Source organism: Hesperophylax consimilis, chromosome 12, assembly GCF_061612785.1.
Source record: "Hesperophylax consimilis isolate HC1 chromosome 12, BYU_Hcon_1.0, whole genome shotgun sequence".
NCBI lineage: Eukaryota > Metazoa > Arthropoda > Insecta > Trichoptera > Limnephilidae > Hesperophylax > Hesperophylax consimilis.
In genome coordinates, this window is record NC_142847.1 from 14,693,660 (window position 1) to 14,712,930 (window position 19,271).

At 34.5% G+C, this 19,271-nt stretch overlaps 2 protein-coding genes and 1 long non-coding RNA gene across 4 annotated transcripts in view; 1 reads left to right on the forward strand and 2 right to left on the reverse strand.

Moving 5' to 3' along the window:
- Window positions 1–3,610: 3,610 nt before the first annotated feature.
- Window positions 3,611–5,496, reverse strand: LOC149419196 (uncharacterized). Its single transcript, XR_016302867.1, has 3 exons — window positions 5,378–5,496; window positions 4,088–5,013; window positions 3,611–3,874 (listed from the first exon to the last, which is right to left on the reverse strand). It is a non-coding gene; the product is annotated as an uncharacterized LOC149419196 (long non-coding RNA).
- Window positions 5,497–8,085: 2,589 nt separating this feature from the next.
- On the forward strand, window positions 8,086–15,163 carry ND-PDSW (NADH dehydrogenase (ubiquinone) PDSW subunit). Its single transcript, XM_089637734.1, has 4 exons — window positions 8,086–8,248; window positions 11,312–11,447; window positions 13,082–13,218; window positions 14,956–15,163. Exons 1-4 carry the CDS (start codon window positions 8,179–8,181, stop codon window positions 15,069–15,071), a joined length of 459 nt encoding a protein of 152 aa, XP_089493860.1. The 5' UTR covers window positions 8,086–8,178; the 3' UTR covers window positions 15,072–15,163.
- Window positions 15,164–16,641: 1,478 nt separating this feature from the next.
- Marf1 (meiosis regulator and mRNA stability factor 1-like protein) overlaps window positions 16,642–19,271 on the reverse strand; it is a 41,028-nt gene continuing 38,398 nt past the window's right edge. For both annotated transcript variants that reach the window (XM_089638144.1, XM_089638143.1), the window contains exon 26: window positions 16,642–18,633. In XM_089638144.1, coding sequence (XP_089494270.1) covers window positions 18,593–18,633 — 41 coding nt within the window. In that variant the 3' untranslated portion in view covers window positions 16,642–18,592. The remainder of the gene's footprint in view (window positions 18,634–19,271) is intronic.

The following is a 19,271-nucleotide window of genomic DNA, read 5'->3' on the forward strand; positions in this document are numbered from 1 at the left end:
GGGCAGTTGGTCTGGTTGACAATCTGTTGTTAACAAGCCGATTGCCATCTGTAATGCAGATGCAATGTAGGCATGCCGAGTTTGTTCTACAGGTATTTTAATGGGCCTGTTCTAAGGAACTAGGAGCACCTATCCCCTGGGCACCGGTGCACAAATGCAAAACTTGACAGAACACCGGTTCAGTGTGTTGATGTTGGATTCATTTGTGTAAGTGGAACGAGCTAACGGCATCTTTTTTTCGTCCATCATAGAATCCGGGCGTCTTCAAGACCCCCATTTTATTTTTTTTTTATTGTGAAGTATCATATAAAAATTTTAAAAAGCATGCGAGGACAGAACTTTTAGCAGCCAACAGGCTAAATATCCCCGCACCGAGCCATCGTAGTGTGTGACGAAACTCAGATGGAACCCACAGCTGTGGCTTAGCTCGGCCGCATATAGCAAATCCTCGTACCGACGGCTCACCGTGTATGTATCCAAGCTAAAATCCGTTCCATATGAATTCAGCAAGTCGGACAGTATTGACCCATCCATATAGAGGCCACAAATAAACTTTTATGAATATTTGTAAAAAAAAATATATATTTTTCAATCAACTTAATTTTAACTAAACCTTTTTTTAAATGATTTATTTTGGCTTTCACCCATATAAGGGTGATCTTGGCCATATAAAGTATAGATTTTCTCTTAAAATTAGTTACATTTTTTCTTTTAACTATAGTTACATTGAAGAAACAAACTTGTTTTTAAAATTACAATAAATGAGAGAAAACAATACAATCAATTACAATAGAAGAGTGACTAACAAGCAATGCTGAGCTGGTAGTAATAGTAGGTATCATAAAATTTTAAAAATAGGAACCCTTGTGAAGTACGAGCGGGTGTTCTTAGCCGTTTAAAAGAACAACTAACTAACCATCACGCCGTTTCCCCGCAGGGGTAGGCAGAGAGGACGGACCGCCAAACAACTCGGTCTTGGCACACACTCCTTGCCTCATTCACATTCATACATCGTCTCATACATACTCTTCTATTGTTCTGACTCTTGACATGGCCCGACTCAAGTATCTGATTCACTTGGTCATGCCATGTCTTCCTCGGGCGTCCCCGACTTCTGCTACCATTCACATTTGCATCGTATATTCTCCTTACACTCCTTTCTTCGCTCATTCGCTCTACATGCCCAAACCATCTAAGCGTCCCTTTCTTGATCTTACTCATTACGCTTACATCAGCCTTGCACTCTTTGCGGATTTCCACATACCTCACACGATCATACCAAATTTATAAATTAGTTTCACTGGAAAACAATAACAAACTTATATTAACAAACACAGCAAATGGATGTAGGCTAATACATATTCAGATTATAGAAGGGGGCCTTAACATAAACCTTTGTTGAATATAAAATAACCTATGTTATGTACCCATATACGATTTTAGTTCACAAATTCGAGTTGACACAGATCAAAATATCCTAGAGCGGGAGCACACAGAGAGCGGTCAGAGTTCTGCGTTCTAGTGACCGTTGACCGCTCAAGAGTTCCAAAGCACACAAGCGGCGTTCAAATTCTCGCGTTCTAGTTTCGTTTGGGTCTTTGCATATGAAGAATTATTGCTCTTGTGGAGCTTAGCAGCTTCTAAAAAGAAAAGGAAGTATTGGGTGCACCCAATCAACACAACGCGAGAAGAACAAGGCGAATTTACTAGTATTTTTCAGGATTTCCTTAAAGATGAACAGCGATTCTGTATTTATTTTCGAATGTCGATTAATAATTTTTATGAATTGTATAACATCATTCAACCCGATATCGAAAAACAAAATACTAACCGCAGGAACTGTGTTTCATCAAAAGAAAGGCTGGCTGTATTTTTAAGGTATTTATTAAGGATAAGAAAAGAAATTAGAATATTTATAAATAATAACAAAATATACGAATAAATAATTTACATCACTTAAATCGTATAATAAACTACTTTTCCTTACCAATTCAATTAACTTATCCGTGTTTGTAACCTCAGACATCGCTGCGTTCTGGCGTTCTCTGCCTCGGCGGGAAAAGAACTCTTAGAACGCGACGTTCCGTTTTGACCGCCGCGGTCTGACTGCCCGCTGTGTGCGTTGTTGTTATAGTATCAGTACATTCTAATGACCGCCAAACGCGGAACTCGGAACTCCTGACCGCTCTCTGTGTGCTCCCGCTCCTATTGTATTATGTTGATTTTTTATCTTTTAGGTAGTATGATATTTTTACATTATTTTATATAATCAATAGATTTGCAGTGTAAAATTTTGTGCATTATTTTAATATTCTTTCCTAATCTAAGCTGGTGCTTGAGTAATGCTAGTAATAACAAAATATAAAGAGAAAAATTAAAATTATGTTTGAACAAATTAAGGATAAGTATAGGAGACATGAATAACAATCTATAAAAGTAATAAAATAATTGTGTTATAAACACTATTTATATGTATGCATCGATAACTAAAGAACCTACTCTCTTCTTGTTGAATGGTATGCATGATTTAAAATAAATCAATATAAATAAATGTTGGAGCTGATTGTTGAGGGTTTCTATTCCTTATTTAACAAAAATCCTGATAATTTGAAAGCTTTTTATTTCGATAAAACATTAATTATCTGCTCAATACACATATATAGATCACAAGTTTATATTTGGCATTATGATTAAAAAATAGGTTTGTTTGGTAATTTTTAATCATTATAAATTAAGTTGAGCATTGCCATTCACCATTTGCGTGCTACTGCAACGGCGGTTGAAATGAACATGTCGAAAAATTATAAAAAAATAGTTGACGTGTACCTGGGGGTTATCCTTAGGAGATAGACGGTTCCATGATATTTTATCAAAATGAAAACTAAACACACCTTAAAAAGTGATGGAACACAAACTACGTTAAATAGTTACCTATTTTTTGTTTCATCACTTTTTGTAAGTGTGTTGAACTGTCATTTTGATGAGATACCCAGTCACCGAGATAAACATATACCACGGTGAACTTTTATGAACGCTTTTTTAAGATATACAATTCCATAATACATTATTTTGTTGTATCTCGAAAGGTTGACTTTTCTCTACTTTTTGCATGTGTATTATATATATAAACCTTCGGGAAGAAATTCTCTAAACTCTAAATGACAAAAGAAAACCCTATCAAAATCGATTGCGTAGTTTAGGAGAATTAACACACAAATAGACACGCGGATGGCGACTTTGTGTTATACTATTTAGAGATTTCTAAACACCGAAAGCTAAGACTGTCTTTCTTCTTCGTGTAAAGGACGTACTTGACTTACTTCCTGACATTATTTGGAGTAAAAAATGTAATGAAATTTGTTGGCTCCATGGAATAATAAATACTAATTTTCGAAGAAAAAAGAGATCCAAGACCAAAATTTCATTAACATTTTTTACCCCAAATAATGTTAGGGAGTCACCAGATGCAAAAAACTTATTGACCAGGTTTACCAATATTCCACTGGCAATAAAATAGGAAATCATCTCATCATCATACTAACAATCTTTGTTATTGACGTTTCGACCCAGAAGGTCTCATCAGGCAGGTTAGATTACCAGCGACGTCATTACCAGACCGTCTGATTCTCAGAATCAAAAAAAGTAAGGTGAAAACAGTGGCCACATGGACCCATGAGCGTAGTAGCGAATTGAGCCACTTTTAGCTCAACATTTGTACATTATTTCAAAATGTCAGCGAAGGCCTTTTTACATAACAGGTTCAGCTCAATGCTGTCAAGCATAGAGAGCAGAGAAAATATTGCCAAAAGAGAAAGTAAATTAATTTATCGAGGCAAATGCCTTTCTCCCCGATTGATGTGGTTTTGTGGGAAATCTGAAAAAATAGGAAACATTTTGTTAATAATGGTTTCAATAGAAATTTGAAATTAAAACAGTGTAATTGTTGTTGCTAAAAGATCAGACCTATCATATAATATCATGTATGTTTCATAAAATACATAATTTGGCTCTATGTTAATTTCATCATGAAAAGATTACTATATTTATTGGTATTTATTTTTCGCAGTTAAGAAATTTTAATACTCACTTTGAATTACAGTTGACCATCCCATGTGAAGTTAAGTGTGATTTGGAATATGCAAACATAAAACAAACTATTAAAACAATTTAACATTGCGAGGTAAAGGCCTCCAGTTGAACATATCACAATGTGATAGAAGGGGGATTATTATTATTTCAGACAATGCAGAAAAATTACAATAGAACACCACTCATTTTTGTATGTTTTGAAGTCTAAAATCAATGAGAAAAATATCATCTAGCTCTTTCAGACAAAGAACCAGGTTGGGGAGTGGCGTTCTGCTGTACGCAAGCGCAAACAAGATATTTCGCAATCGCCGGTTTGGGTAAAAGGGGTCGAGACCGCTGAATACCTAAACCGCACCCTTGTGATATTGACCCAGAACTTTGTTGTGAATATTATTAAAAACGAAGTTAAAAGTTCACCGCGTTCTATAACGGAAGCTATAGAAAACTAGAACCATACAATTCCGTTTATGCACGGAAGAGGAATTTACTTTCGAAAACCGTAAATTAATGGCGGCCATTTTGTATGCCAACAAGGTCATAGCTGACAACAAAGGAAAGGGGACCAATATAACGGATACTTCAGAATTTAATCAGTAATTTTAAACGGTAGACTAATTACTGGAATAATCCGATAGAAATAGAACCGAGAAGCCAACCAGGTGTCTAATTGAGCTGTGCGCGGGACTAGGTCGTCAGACACGTATCACGCAAAGGTCTACCGAAAAAATGAAATAACAGCCGCGCCCGTAGACATAGAACACGCTACGCTGTAGAGAATAAATCAAAAATAAATTTACCTATCGAATTGACTGGTCAAGAAACCTCAAATTCAATAATAAATCTCCATGTTTAAATTCATGCGTCGGCCATTCAAGCTTTACCCATTTATAAACGGAGGTGGGTCTTTAAGGCCCGAGCGCGAACCTGTGGAAGAAACATGCCATATTAGTACACGGAAAGCTACTGGGAAGCCTAAAAAATAAGGCGGTTGTTCATCAGACCGCTGTAGTAAATAGATGTCAACATAGATATTCAGTGCTAACCATATAAGATACAATTTCATCATTTAGAAGTTAAGTTATATTTTATTCCAAGATATTTCAAAACTGGGAAGCCGAGGTGGCTACGCCTTGTAAGTGACCTTCGGTGAAAACATAAATCGTAGTTAATTTAAAGGATTCCAAAAAAATAACAATTGGGACACGAGAATCGTCAAATTTAGAAAACATTAAAAAACACTTTAAAGATAAAAACGATTGGATGAGAAAGATTTTCAAAAGTAACTTACCCTTTGAGAATGTAGGGTTCTGCAGGCAGCTAGGTTTACCAGAGAGCGCGACCGCCGTTGCCGACATCGTGATAAAGAATGCTATTTTGAGAAGGCAAAGTCGGCCAGGAACATTCTAGAAGCTTCTGCGGATACGGAAACAGGGGCTACAAAATCAATACGTTTGTTTCCGGCGAGAAACGAGAGACTAGAAATTTTAATGCGATAATACTGTGACGTTCTTCGTAAGTTCTCGGTATAAAATCCATCAATCGGTGATAAGAATAAAATGAAATGTTTAACATCTTTAGTCATTTCAAAATTAAATTTAAAAATTAAAAATATAAGTAAAAAAAATAAAAAACATTAAGGTTTTTATCGACAGACAAAAATGAGAGACCTGGCCGATATCTAGACGCTCGATCCGCAATTTGCAATGTTGCACGAACAAAGTATATCCGTCGCTTTCCGGGATGCAATAACAAAAAATGGGTTACCTACCTAGAATAAAATGGTTTCCAATAAAACCGTAAAAAGATCTTTATCGAATTAATCTTGTTACTTCGTTATAATTATTATGTTTTGGTATCATGCTTTTATAAATTATTGAAAGAAGTAATATTTTTTAATTGAATTTCAGAAACTACCTACTTTATGAGTTTATATTCATTTTTCATGGACCTAAAAAGCACTGGACAGAGCATCAGTGAGATTTTGTATGAATGGCAATTAAGGCGAGGCTTAATTATTTTTTTTAATGCCAAATCACTATTTTGATTATATGAATCTTTATAACGAATTGGTGTACATCACGAAAACCAAAAAATATGTTTTAGTCAAATTAAATCTTTTCCTATTGCTTCGCTTGAGTGGAATACAAATAAATAAATAAATTACTCAGTAAAAAATATAAATGCAAACTACTACTACAAAAAAAATTCACTAGAAATGTATGAATGCGTAAAGGAAACAACTTTTTAAAAATACAGTTTTATACCGGTCGGTGGCCGAGTTGACATCGCGCTTGGGTCCCACTCAGGCGTAGTGTGTTCAATTCCTCGTCTGGCTAAGTCCTCCATCACAACACAAGCAACATTTTCATCTTACTGTGGTGGTAGTAGGATATTTTCAAATATTGTCAGGTTATTCGTAACCCGGGAATGTTTGTCTTTCTTTATTAAAAAAAATGGCTAAGATTATCTGTGGCAGTTTCACTCGATTAACTTTTTTGCTTTCTTATAAAATTATTTACAAATTAAGTAAAAAAACGGTATGGTAAAATGACACTTGACAAACGATGTCCGGTGATAAGCCTCAAAGGATTCGGCTTCGTAAAATGTGTGATAACAGATAAATATTAATTTCTTTAATTATTTCAATTACTATTTAGGTACATCCATCTGGTGTCCGGTACAACAAGTGTCTGTGGAAAAAATCCAAAGTAAGCTCCGAAAATTAAAAAAAAAACAAGTTTTGTTCTGTTATTAAGGACGGGTTGTTTCGGAGTATTTGAACAATTCAAGTTCTGTTATTACATCATTATACGCTAGTTGCTTGACAAAACTGAAATAATAACAGAACTTTAAAAAATCTTCCACAGAACTTGAAAATTAACATTGAAATTTGAAGAATTGGTCAAATTCTCCGAAACTACCAGTCCTTAATGTTATAGGCATGAAAAAAATCACAGTGTATCTTTAAATACAACTAAAGCATTTGTCGAGAGATTTTTGCTCTATTACAAACAAGTCGTGTTTTATTAAATATTTTCAGCGTTTTCTCTGAATTATTATCGTTTCTAATATTAGTGCGCTCCCTCTTACAATCGTATTTACATATCTACCTTTCAAACCATATTTAAACGCTTACTATGGGGCTTTAACAAATGTTATTGAAATATTCGTTTAATGGATTCAATTTTGTATTTTTCAGGAAACACTAAAATTAAGGAAACGCAGTCCATTTTTCTTAATAAAAAAATAAAAAATAAATATTGCCCTTGAACAAGATATCGTTCAGACGTTTCAATTTAACTCGAACTGATATTTACTTATATCCTCTATGGGATGTGTGGGATTGCACTAACCTCCCCACATCCTGGAATAAAGAATTTATTTATTTATTTTAGTAAATCAAGATGGCGTCAAGTGAAGTTATCGCTGCGTGCGTTCCTATGATTTCGTTGTCGTTCAAAGTCGTTAAACTAAAATCGCTCTGTGTGAATGGATTATTAGCTTTCAGGTGTCATTAAACTCAGACTTGATCAACTAAAATCGCCCTGCGTGAATGGGTAAAAAATTAGTTAAACTTTGCAATTGTGCATAAACAGTATGCCTGGGGAAAATGTGTAAAAAGCTAAATAACAAGATATTTTATGCAAATTAATTAGTTAATCATTTTTCCCAAAGTCGATAGTTTTCGAGTCATGATCAAATCGTATTTTTCGGTTGAAACTCGAAATCCATCTATTTTTTGGCAAAACTCGGAATAAAAATCAACACCCCAAAACACACAAATGAGGAAAAAATCAGAATACACCATAATTTGTTTCAACAAACTGTAAACTGGACTAACTTTTGGTTAAAATCTTCAAACAGTGTTGACTGGTTTTGACCTTTTCGTCAAAATTATCGGAATCGTAATAGCATAAATAAACCATTCACCGTAATAGGTATTTTATAAAAAAAAAATTACCGTGTGTAGGGTACTTTATTAAAATTGATGAAAATTAAGATATTTAAATATTTATCTGTGAGGTTGTCTGTCACCGTAATTTTCTGAAAAACACTAAAATATCAATTCTTTTCAGAAAATTAAAAAGGATGGCAGGATTGGAAGCTTTTATTAATGCAGTCGTGAGAACTGTGGATGCCCCGGTAACATGGTTTAAGGGTAAATTTTTACGTTGTTTACTTGTAAGAAATTTATCTGTCAGATTTTGAAATAATATTTTTTATATCAATGGAATGTTATTACTACTACTTATATTACTTTTGTACAATATTTTCAATTATTTCTAATGACTAGGAGTACTTATATTATTTTTATTCAGTATTTACCTTATTATTCCGTACATTATGTAATATATTTCAGGTTATGTTCTTGTCAAAAATATTCATATCAATAACTTAGATGAATTAAACGTTGACTAATAAATATATTTTTGACAAGAACGATTACAAGTCGCATTTTTAAATTAATCTATTTATTTTTATTTCACCTTTAACTTAAACTCTATTATATACAAAATAACCACTAATACCTTTCTGACAAATAAAAAAACAACATATGATTAACCTTTATTCGCATTTAAAAAATATGTGTTTTCGTTTTCGTTAAAATATGTGATATGTGGAAATCAAGTGTTAATTTTTTAAAGAGCCTCTGCATGAGGCAGAATTCAACAACTTTACCAAGTAAAAATATTGCAGAACAATCACATTTCACTATCAACACATTGTTTATATATTTGCATTCTATTCAAGAACTGTCTCAAAAAGGGAAAAAATCCCACAAAGTATTAATGTCAGATTACCATATGGATACGCCGGCGCTCAACGGATACTAATTTTTCATATCCATTAGGTACTTTTGGCACTTGAGAAGTAAAATAAAGTTATATCTCTAAATAGTATAAAACAAAGTCGCTATCCTCGTCTGTCTGTTTGTGCGCTTAGTTCTTCTAAACTACTCAACGGATTTTGATACGGTTTTCACTATCATTTAGAGAACTTCATCCTGAAGGTTTATATATATAATATATGCAATTTGGAAGGCGGGTTTGGTTCGGTTTTTTCCCCTCCGGGAACCATTTATTGGATAACCAACACCTCTGCCATTGGTCACCCCAAGGGTTTCGCCACGTTTGGTGATTTAGGAGGGGTGCCCGGGTTCATCGGGTGAGGTGTATTCACCAGCTGCGTGGCGTGCCAGACCAGGAGAGGCCGGTTTGGGGAGACCTTTTGACCTCTCCCACTGGTCTCTCGCCACATTGCCTTGCGCCACAGTGCGAGGTATATATTCATATGTCCGACACTCCTTGATACACTGATCCTTAGATTCCTACCCAACCCTAATACCTTTTACTCCAGGACTTCCTCTCCTTAAAAAAGAGCCTCCACACAGCATCCCAAAAGATGACAAAGGCCCTAAAGGAAATTATTGTCCTCAGGGCTTCCTGTGTAGGTTTAATGTAAAAAAAAACATGACTATTATATTTATAGAAAGTAAAAAAAGGCTCCAAGGTTTAGTAAAGAAAGCGCCAGGTTCACGTCAGCTAGTTAGAATGTAATATCGGTTTCTGGAAACCATTAGTTTTAAATTTCCACAATCCTTAATATCATCATAAATTAACCTTCTGATCTAAATTACCATCTGATTCTATTTTCGTCATAACTTACATGTTTTTTACAAAACTATATTTTGTACATTGTACCGTCTTTCCGGATTATGCGTTTATTATAAAATAATAATAATATTTGGATGATTTGTGTAGCGCCGTTTTTGTGCAAAATCACCTCTCGTCTGAATTCTGAAACTTTACCTAAAAACTATTTGGCATGTCATGAATGGCGTCCGGATTTGCTGTAGCAAAACCCTTTATATTAGTGCTGTGTGGTAAAAGAAAAATACATATTGATCGTCAAGTTCATCAGTTAGACATCTCTAAATACTAAGTTTTGAAATAACGAGTAAAGCAATATTCTAATGGTCACCATAAATCAAATATAATTACATGCCTTTGCTTTACCATATCATTTTGTACCATAAAATAACAGCAGGAGGTGTATGGTTAGCAACAAGATTTAATTTTTCAAAGAAAAGTTCATCCACATGGTTTTCACTTTATGATGGCATTATTTATTTATTTAAAAGACAAACAACTTTGTTTACATCTCTTGTTTTATACACATCAACATGTTTAGTATATATTTATTCCCGAAGAAGTCGACATCATCTAAGAAAAATGTTTATTGAGTATAAAAATAAAACGATATAGACAAAGTTATTTGTCTTTCAACCCTTAATGTGCCGACTAATCCACCATGGATTCGCTAGTACTTTAATGCACTTTCCCTCAACTTACATACTAAAATATTTTTTATCGAAGAAAGCAAACACTTTGTGGCTTGACATTATACAAAATGAAAAAGTTTTTTTGTTTTAAACCACTTTATTTTATTATATATGTCGACCGGTTTCGGTTGTTCCCAACCTTCTTTAGGACAATAATTCCTCCTCCTTCAGGACAATAGTTAATATGTCGACATAATAAAATAAAGTGCTTTAAAACAAAAAAACTTTTTCATTTTGTAAAATATTTTTTATTCACCTGGCAAGGAAAATTATTATCATAATGAATTGTTCTAGACTCTCGTCTTGTCAAGTGCAAGAAACACATTATTATCATAATGAATTGTTGTAGACTCTTGTTTTGTCAAGTGCAAGTAATATATTCATTTAACTTTGAAATTTAATATTTTTGTGAAAGGGAAAAATGTTTCCGATTTTCAAAGCCATACTGGGTTTATTTACAGAAAAGTCTCATAATTTATTTTTTATTGTGTAGATCACTTATTTCGCTTTATGGAAAATGTAATAAAACTCAGGAATATTTTCGAATTTCTTTATTATATAGCTTTATTATTAGCTGTACCCCGCCATGCGTTGCTGTGGCTCAGTCTCTCTGTGCAGATAGAGAAACAATAGAGTGTTTTACTTTTACCTCTAACAATAAAAGCATGTTTTTACTTGTCACAGGTGAAAAAAAAAGCAACAGATGGCGCATTTTAAAAAAGCATGTTTTTTCCTGTCACAGGTGACATCTATATTATCTGCAATTGCATATTAATTTATTTCTAATTTGGTACTTTTAATTAGTTTGATCTTGCTGCGTCATTCTGAGAGATCCCAGACTCCTTCCATCCACCTACATCCTGCCCTTGTTTGTTTCAGAGAGGGTGGTGACTCCCAACCAGAAGAAGTATGCGTGGTACCACCAGCAGTTTCGCCGTGTGCCCACAGTCGACCAGTGCTACACCGACGACGTAGTTTGCGATTTCGAAGCCAATGTTCAGTACAAAAGGGACAGGTAATATAATATAACATAATGGCACAACATTGCAGGATGATATTTGGCCTCTACAAATGCTCTTCATTCACCTCCAGTCCCAAGTCCTTCCCGTTCTGCTCCAATCCTCTCCCATGCACTCGATCCACCTTTTCTTCAGTCACCCTCTGGGTCGCTTCCACTTAGGCAACCACACAGTCAATATCTTCTATCTATATAGGGCCTTACTCATTGATGTATTATACTAGATTAGCCCTGTCTTGTTAAATACATTTTTAAAATAACGCCACATAGCGTACGTCACAAATATGGAGATGAACTTAACAACCCAACTCTGTTTAAACTCCTTGTACAAGCGTTCAAACTCGTCAGCGAAACCACGGAGAATTTGTTGTCAGAGGTGTTGTAATATAGACATAATTCAAATTTAAATATTTGGAACTCGGTTATTTTTGTGATTGAAAAAATGAACTTGCCCAGCATAGCTGAGAAGCAAAATAGACCAACAAAAGGTAAAACGCAATGCACAGTGCCCATTTCGCATTGCGACATAATGCGTGGGCCTTTTCATAAATGTGCACGTGAACCAAACCAAAATTGTGTTGGGGTTATTTTTAAATGAATATGCTGTGTCTAGTCTAATTTAGTCTATGGCCTTACTATTAAATGGGTTTTAAATTTTAAATTAAAAGAACATTGATTGATAAGAGGGTTAATATATAAAGAGTGTCCAGGTGTGGATTAGTTTTTTTAACAAATCTACAGTTTTATTCTGAGAACGATGAAATTTTGCATACTTGATCTTTCTTTCTTTGTAGTTCACTGCCTAGATGAGATTTTGAAAAATCACCCCCACCCCTTAAAGCAGAATTTTGAATCTTTTTGACGAAAGAAACTCCCAAGCCCGTGTAAAGCCCGGGCAATGGCGGGGACTTCAATTTATAATATCTAATAGCTGAATAATATATATATATTATTAAGTATCAGATATAATAAATGCTTCCCCAAAAATTGGAAGTTGAAATTTGAAATGCAATTTGAATGAAATTTGAAATTGGTAATACTTTTTATAGTATAAATTATGATATAGGAAGCCTCATCAAAGAAAAAGAGATCACCAGGGTAACCTTGTGTTGTACGAATAAAACCATCTGTGAAACATTCTTAAATATTAATGTATTTAGCCGAGTTAAGATTATTTTATTTATTTCATTAATCACCATTTTAAAATAACAATGTAATTGCTACTTTGGGGCCCTCTTCAACAGTCTTTTATGTTGTTCTCTATTACAATTATTGATAATTCAATATGAATACAATGTTAATATTGATTTTTGTTGTTCTCTATGTAATAGATTGTAAATGATTGATAATTCAATATGAATACAATGTTAATATTGATTTTGTTGTTATCTATTACAATTATTGATAATTCAATATGAATACAATGTTAATATTGATTTTGTTGTTCTCTATTACAATTATTGATAATTCAATATGAATACAATGTTAATATTGATTTTGTTGTTCTCTATTACAATTATTGATAATTCAATATGAATACAATGTTAATATTGATTTTGTTGTTCTCTATTACAATTATTGATAATTCAATATGAATACAATGTTTTAATATTGATTTATTTTGGTTACAGGCAGGTGGATACTGAAATTTTGACTATCCTGAAGAAGCGATTTGAGGACTGTGCCATTTACGAAGCCCCCGAGAAGGAAACCTGCAAGGGACTCCTGCTGCAATACCAAGATGCTGAAGAGAATTGGTTCATTAAGTGTATGTATAATCTCTACAAGTATATGTGTCACGGAACAAGTAATCCCTAGAGTGGTAGATGCTCTCAGAGCCAGGTACTTCCCAACCTTCCTCTTTCCAATCTCCTAACATTTTCAGCCTCACGAAATACCCAAATCAGGGATGCCATAGTCCTACTGGCTCTCTGGACAGTTGGGAGCATTTTGAGTCTATTGTGTGGTATTCACAACAGACATTTGATCACCCGAAGTAAGATAAAATTAACCTTATTTCGGTCACATAGACACGACCACAACATGTTTATCTCTTCTGTGGGATTGAATCAATGGTAGGACATTGTGCAGCAAAACAGACAGAGCAGTTTTGAAGGGAACAGGAGGTGGGGGCCTCACTGTATAGGGAGGGTCGTGACGTTTTCGGTCGTTACCATGGTTTGGTTCAGACAACACCAGGGCCTCGCCATTCGTACATTCCTTGAAAATGGCCATTCTTTCATCGCCATCCAGTGGGCCTTCCATCTCTGTGGAGCGGAGAATAAACAAAATTTTCCGTACTGTGCTGAAAATAATCCAAGGTAACTTCACGAGAGTTTATGAGAAGGAGCGAGATATCACAACGGATCTATCAGCAGTATACATACATGCATACATGTATAATATGGGATTCTAATACCTTATACCAATGATTGGATTATTAATTATGGATTTGTTGAGAGGTGCCTGGTTTCTGTTTGTGCCGTGAACACATAACATATTATACAGCCCTGAGGGAAATTATTTTCTTCAGGGCCTCCTGTGTGGAGTAAATATAAAAAAAAAAAAATAAAAAAAAGTATCAAAATATAACTAGCTGTTGGAAGTAACAGATGATACTGTCAACGCCTATATAATTATTTAGGCGTTGACGGCATATAATTTGTTTTTGATAGTATCAGTAATTACGTAGATTATTCAAAACAACGCAATACAATATATGATTATTTTAGCAGTCGTGTCGTCAAATAAATAAAAAGTTAATATATTGTCAACGATATTATATGTGTTTCGTAATGGTCTTTAAGCTATGTACCTTCCTATTACAGTAGAAACCCGTTAATTTGTCCACGCACGAAAATTTGTTTGTGTAATTCGATTTTTGCCAAAATAAATCATAAAATTTCGTAAATCTGAATCTAAAAGACAGCTGTGGAGGTAAAACGCCGAAAAGTATATTTAACGAGGTTCTACTGTACTCTTTGCAGATTTTACTATCCGATATGTCAAGCAATCCTGCCGGTGACGAGTAAAATATAGCTCTTGTCTTTATAAGAGTTTCAACAGCTTGAAATCCCTGCTACATTTTGGGATTCCATATTATTAGGATCGTTATTTATTATTTTGGTTAGTGTTCATGTCAAGTGGGCGTTATTTTTTAACCACTGTTGATAGTGATTATATTCAAAAGTGTTAATAATCGCCAACGATAGCCCTGTAGACTAATATATATATTAGTTAACCCCTATTGTGCGGCTGGCTACATTTGCAGTCCAATAAAATTAGCACTACCTTGAGTTGCACTGCAGTTCCAGCGTGTTGAATTAGGTTTTACAAGTTTTGAACGCATTTAGTTACTGTCTATGAAAAGTCCAAAGTAAAAAAATTGATTTTTTATGATTGTTTCTATTATTTCAAATCTAACTTCCAGTATTAAATTTGGCTCTGAGATATTTACAAAATTCAATCCGTCTCATAAGGGTTAATTGATTTTATTTCTTTGCAGATGGGGATCTCGGTTTCTATGCAGATGCGCGCAACGTGTACATGAAGCAGAAGCACCGTATGCTGTGGGAACGTCGCCACGGCCCCGTGGGCACCGGCATGAAGCCCGATCTGTGAGGCACCCTCCCTACACATGGGCTTTTTGCGTCATTTCTCCAAGTGTTAATTTATCAGTGTATATAATAGATCCGTTTAAATAATAATAGTGTTTTATTACTTACAAAGTGCAGAGCTTTCCCAGATATATTTAAATTTAGGCCGTTCCCTCAACAGTCGGTGAGGAATCAACATAAATCGGGTGCAGTAAGAATGTGTGATACTTATGCAACACCGCTCTCGCATCGCACCGACTCATGGGATATTAGCAATATGTATACATAATGTGAAACGAGATTATAAAGGTGAAGGGCATGAATACCTCAGGATAAGTTGTAACAAAAGTGCAGTAAATAAAAGAAGGAGAAAATGCATTCCTTAATACAACATTTATTTCTACATCTTATAATTAACATGAGAACTCTTTTAATTAATGACAAATAACTCAGGCGTGTGCATCAGCCGAAGGTTGAATGCACGATTGGAAATTTAAAAATTGCATTGAAAGCGACAAATGGATGGTGACAATTTAATATTTAACCAACCTGATGATTGGTAATAATGGGCGCCAAGCGATGCGGTAGGCAAAGCTAATATTTATAAACAGAACGAAGGATGACCAAAGAGCAAATTACTAAACTGCGGCGTCATCACCGTTCGTAAATTGTCGGCTCATGGCGTGGTTCGTGTCCTCCCTGCTAAGCGATGTTCCGGAAGCGCAGCCAGTTGAATACTGAATTCTCGAGCTGCTCGTCTTGACCGCGAGCCCGTCCCTCGTTGTCGCGGAGTTGCCATAGTTGTGGCTGTAAATCAGAGATGGGCACTGAATATTGCTAGGACTCTGTAGCGGGCAGGAAATGACTGAAGAGAGCTCTTGGTAACATGCATTCTTACTTTATTCTTCAGCGGACATCCACGTAAGCGGATGTCACATACGTAACCCATGAAATTTCACTAAAGCCCATACATTCTAAAAACGTGCCACGCGATGGGTTTGATTGCGCTGAAAAGTCCAGCATTGTAAAGGTAAAATTATGCATATCTCTAAATAGTATAAAACAAAGTCGCTATCCACATCTGTCTATCATTTAGAGAATTTCTTCCGGAAGTTTTATTTATATAATACATACATGCAAATTGTATTTAGAGAAACGTCGAGCAATGCCAGGTCAGTTAGTTTTATATAATTCATTAAGTTCGTTGGGACATGTTGAGCTACAGTGTCAGGAGAATATGTAAGACATGCAAGTGGATGTAAGAAGAATTCGGAAACACTCCAGGGACACACGGCAAGTTTTATTCAATCAATGTTAAGAGTTTGAATAACAGAAGAGTGCATATGAGATGATGATACTTGTCCAGATTATGAATTTGGATGAACGCAAGGAGTTTGTTCCAAAACAGGTGAAAAAAAAGAGTGACGTTCCATCCTCTCTGGCTACCTCACATAGAAATGGTCTAAAGGTTATTTGGTTACATATGTTGGTCAATGTTCATGCTGGGAAGATAACTGTCCGTCTACTTCAACTTGTGATAAGAGAGAGGTTAAAGTTTATGTTGATCATAATATGATTTGAAATCACCATGGGCAAAAGCAATAATGAGACAATATTAATTAAAATCAATTTATTCAATGAAACAATATTAAAAAAACCTTACAATTTTGTGCAAAGTTATTTAAAAATAATTCGTAGTTGGATGGGTAAAATTTCACTGAGCTGTGGGTAAAATGGCGTTCGAATTGGTAAAATAATCCAATGATTAAAACTTAAAAAGGGAGGACGAGGAACACAACAATACTATAGTAATCCCAGAGAGAGGTCATCAAGTCATCGTTCTAGTATCTTGTCTTTTTCGTGCAAGACGTGTGAGAAGGAAGATTTTCTTCGATGACGTAAGTACAACCTCTCACTGGGACTACTATATCTTCTTCACTTATTAATAAAACACATCAATATAAAATCGGAAATGTAAAATGTTTTAAAAATAACAGATCACAATATGTAATGCCTAGAGCCTAGAAGAGAGTTGATTTTACTAATTTACCCACAGGCACAATCCACTTGGGCAAATCTAACACTACAATAGATCAATGTTATTATCAATTTATTAACCTACATCTTTCATTGCACATCAATAAGTCTTTATTAAAACTTATCTAAACATTAATAAATACTATTATGTACTGTAGACATCAATTTGCTAGATTCATTAGGTATATCATTTGGGAATGTCACTTTTGATATTTTTTTATTTATTGCATCTCATTATACATAAACATGTTTTTTCTCATAAAAATCAACCTCACTAGACCTAAGCCCGTATCGAGGTTTATATAATATGGACATGAGATTGTTTTGAGTCTGTAATAAAGGGGGGGGGGTAATAATGTAATGTTAATTTGTTTGTTGCTTCAGTGGTAATATGTTCAGCTTGTTACATTCAGTCTCGCACCATATTTCCTTACCCTGTGACGGATTGTTCTCGGGAGACCCTAATTAACTTAACTTCCGCTAGAAGTTACTACGGGACACGTTTATCATACATAAGAAAATAGACTCTTCAACTTTAAAATCACGGTTCATATTAGATTACATTATGCGCAAAATAAAGAGAGTGCATGGAAATTATTTAATTCTTAGGGTACCTGACGCTAGGCAACGAATTTCCATCTTTTCCTAGAATTCATTTTATTAATACATTTTATAAAATATATTTTCAAGTAGTTTGATTCTTAATTCGATCTAGTTACATTAAAAACTGGCTATGTACTGAAATCACAGAAATATTACATACAATAAGACGGTAAAAATACATTTATGGCCAACATTTCAAGACTTACAAAACAAATGTACAAGTTTATAAATTATTATGCAATTGTAACTACGGTAGTTTTACAATTAATTCAACATTATCTGATTATTGTAATGTCTAATTAGAGTCGAGATATTATATGATGATTTCCAAATGCGGGATTTGGTATTTATCTTAAAACATTGGCCACCAATGGTGATTTGGTTGGTTTGGCTTGGAGCCGGGAATGATATAAGGAGTATGCTGTAGAATCTTGTCGCCTTCGTCGTACGTCGGCTCCTCACTGATTAGCACTCTACACATCATTTCTTACAACAAACCATTCACTAACGATGATTCTCACATAAAATACTGATCATGCATAAGTATTAGTACAAAACTTTAATAAAACATTATGGAAGATGGATCATTAGCACGTAAATAAAGGAGCAAAAAACTATTAAATGTGGAAATCTTTATGGAATAATACTTTGCTTGTGTAAATGTAAGTATCTTTCATAATGTTTTATTCTCGGTGTCCCTACCTTTATAAATTGACATCAACACCTAAAATGGTAGATTTAAACATAGACTAGCTTAAAACACATACAGTTCAGTAAGAAGTTAAAAAAACACATTAAATTTTTCTTAAAAATAAATGAACACAAGTAAAAAATCAATAATTTGTGTATATAAATGGATCTCGCTGTAAATTAGTGGACGTGTGGAATAGTCTTCCTGAGATCTTCTTAAGTTGGGGTGTCGAACTGTGCCGCCAGGCGCACCCTCCCTGCAAACAAACATCAAACATTCATACAACTGTCAGTTAATGCTTGACATACCAAATTGGTGATACATATTACAAAATACCCTGTAATATTAATAATACATCAAAGTCCAGTGAAATAGCGGCAATTTCAACAACTCTAGCCGCTAGAGAGAGCTAGTGCAGCATGTTGACTGACATTCCTTTTAATAGCGGCAAATTGAAATTATTTAGTGTTTGGTGGCGGTGTTTTGGCTTTCTAATTTGTATTTTGATCTATTTAGATGAAAAAAAATGTTTAAAAACGTGGGTTCCGTGGATCAGTTTACTAACAAACAGCAATATCACTCCCAAGTCGTTTTTCAAGATGCCAAAAAACGTTGAATATGTTCTAGTTGGTGAAATGATTTCGTTAAATCATAGCAAATAAAATGTTCTCGATTACGTAAAATGTGGTAATCCACATACCTCGTACATCATCATACATCGTAATACCATGAAAGTATAATTATAAATTTTTTAATGTTAATTCAGCAAAGCTGTGTTAGTTCCATGTTGCATTCTGTGTTCAAGTTGATGTTATAATCATTGTCAATGTTTGATGTTCAAACCACATTTTTGTATTTTTGCACCCCAGTCTGTGCAGTGTAAAGGCAGGGGAG

What these genes read in the sequence shown, in the direction of transcription:
- ND-PDSW (XM_089637734.1), top strand. Translation starts at nt 8,179, where the DNA reads ATGGCAGGATTGGAAGCTTTTATTAATGCAGTCGTGAGAACTGTGGAT. An exon ending in GTTCAGTACAAAAGGGACAG is followed by an intron (nt 11,448 to 13,081) that starts GTAATATAATAT and finishes TTTTGGTTACAG; the next exon opens with GCAGGTGGATACTGAAATTT. An exon ending in AGAGAATTGGTTCATTAAGT is followed by an intron (nt 13,219 to 14,955) that starts GTATGTATAATC and finishes ATTTCTTTGCAG; the next exon opens with ATGGGGATCTCGGTTTCTAT.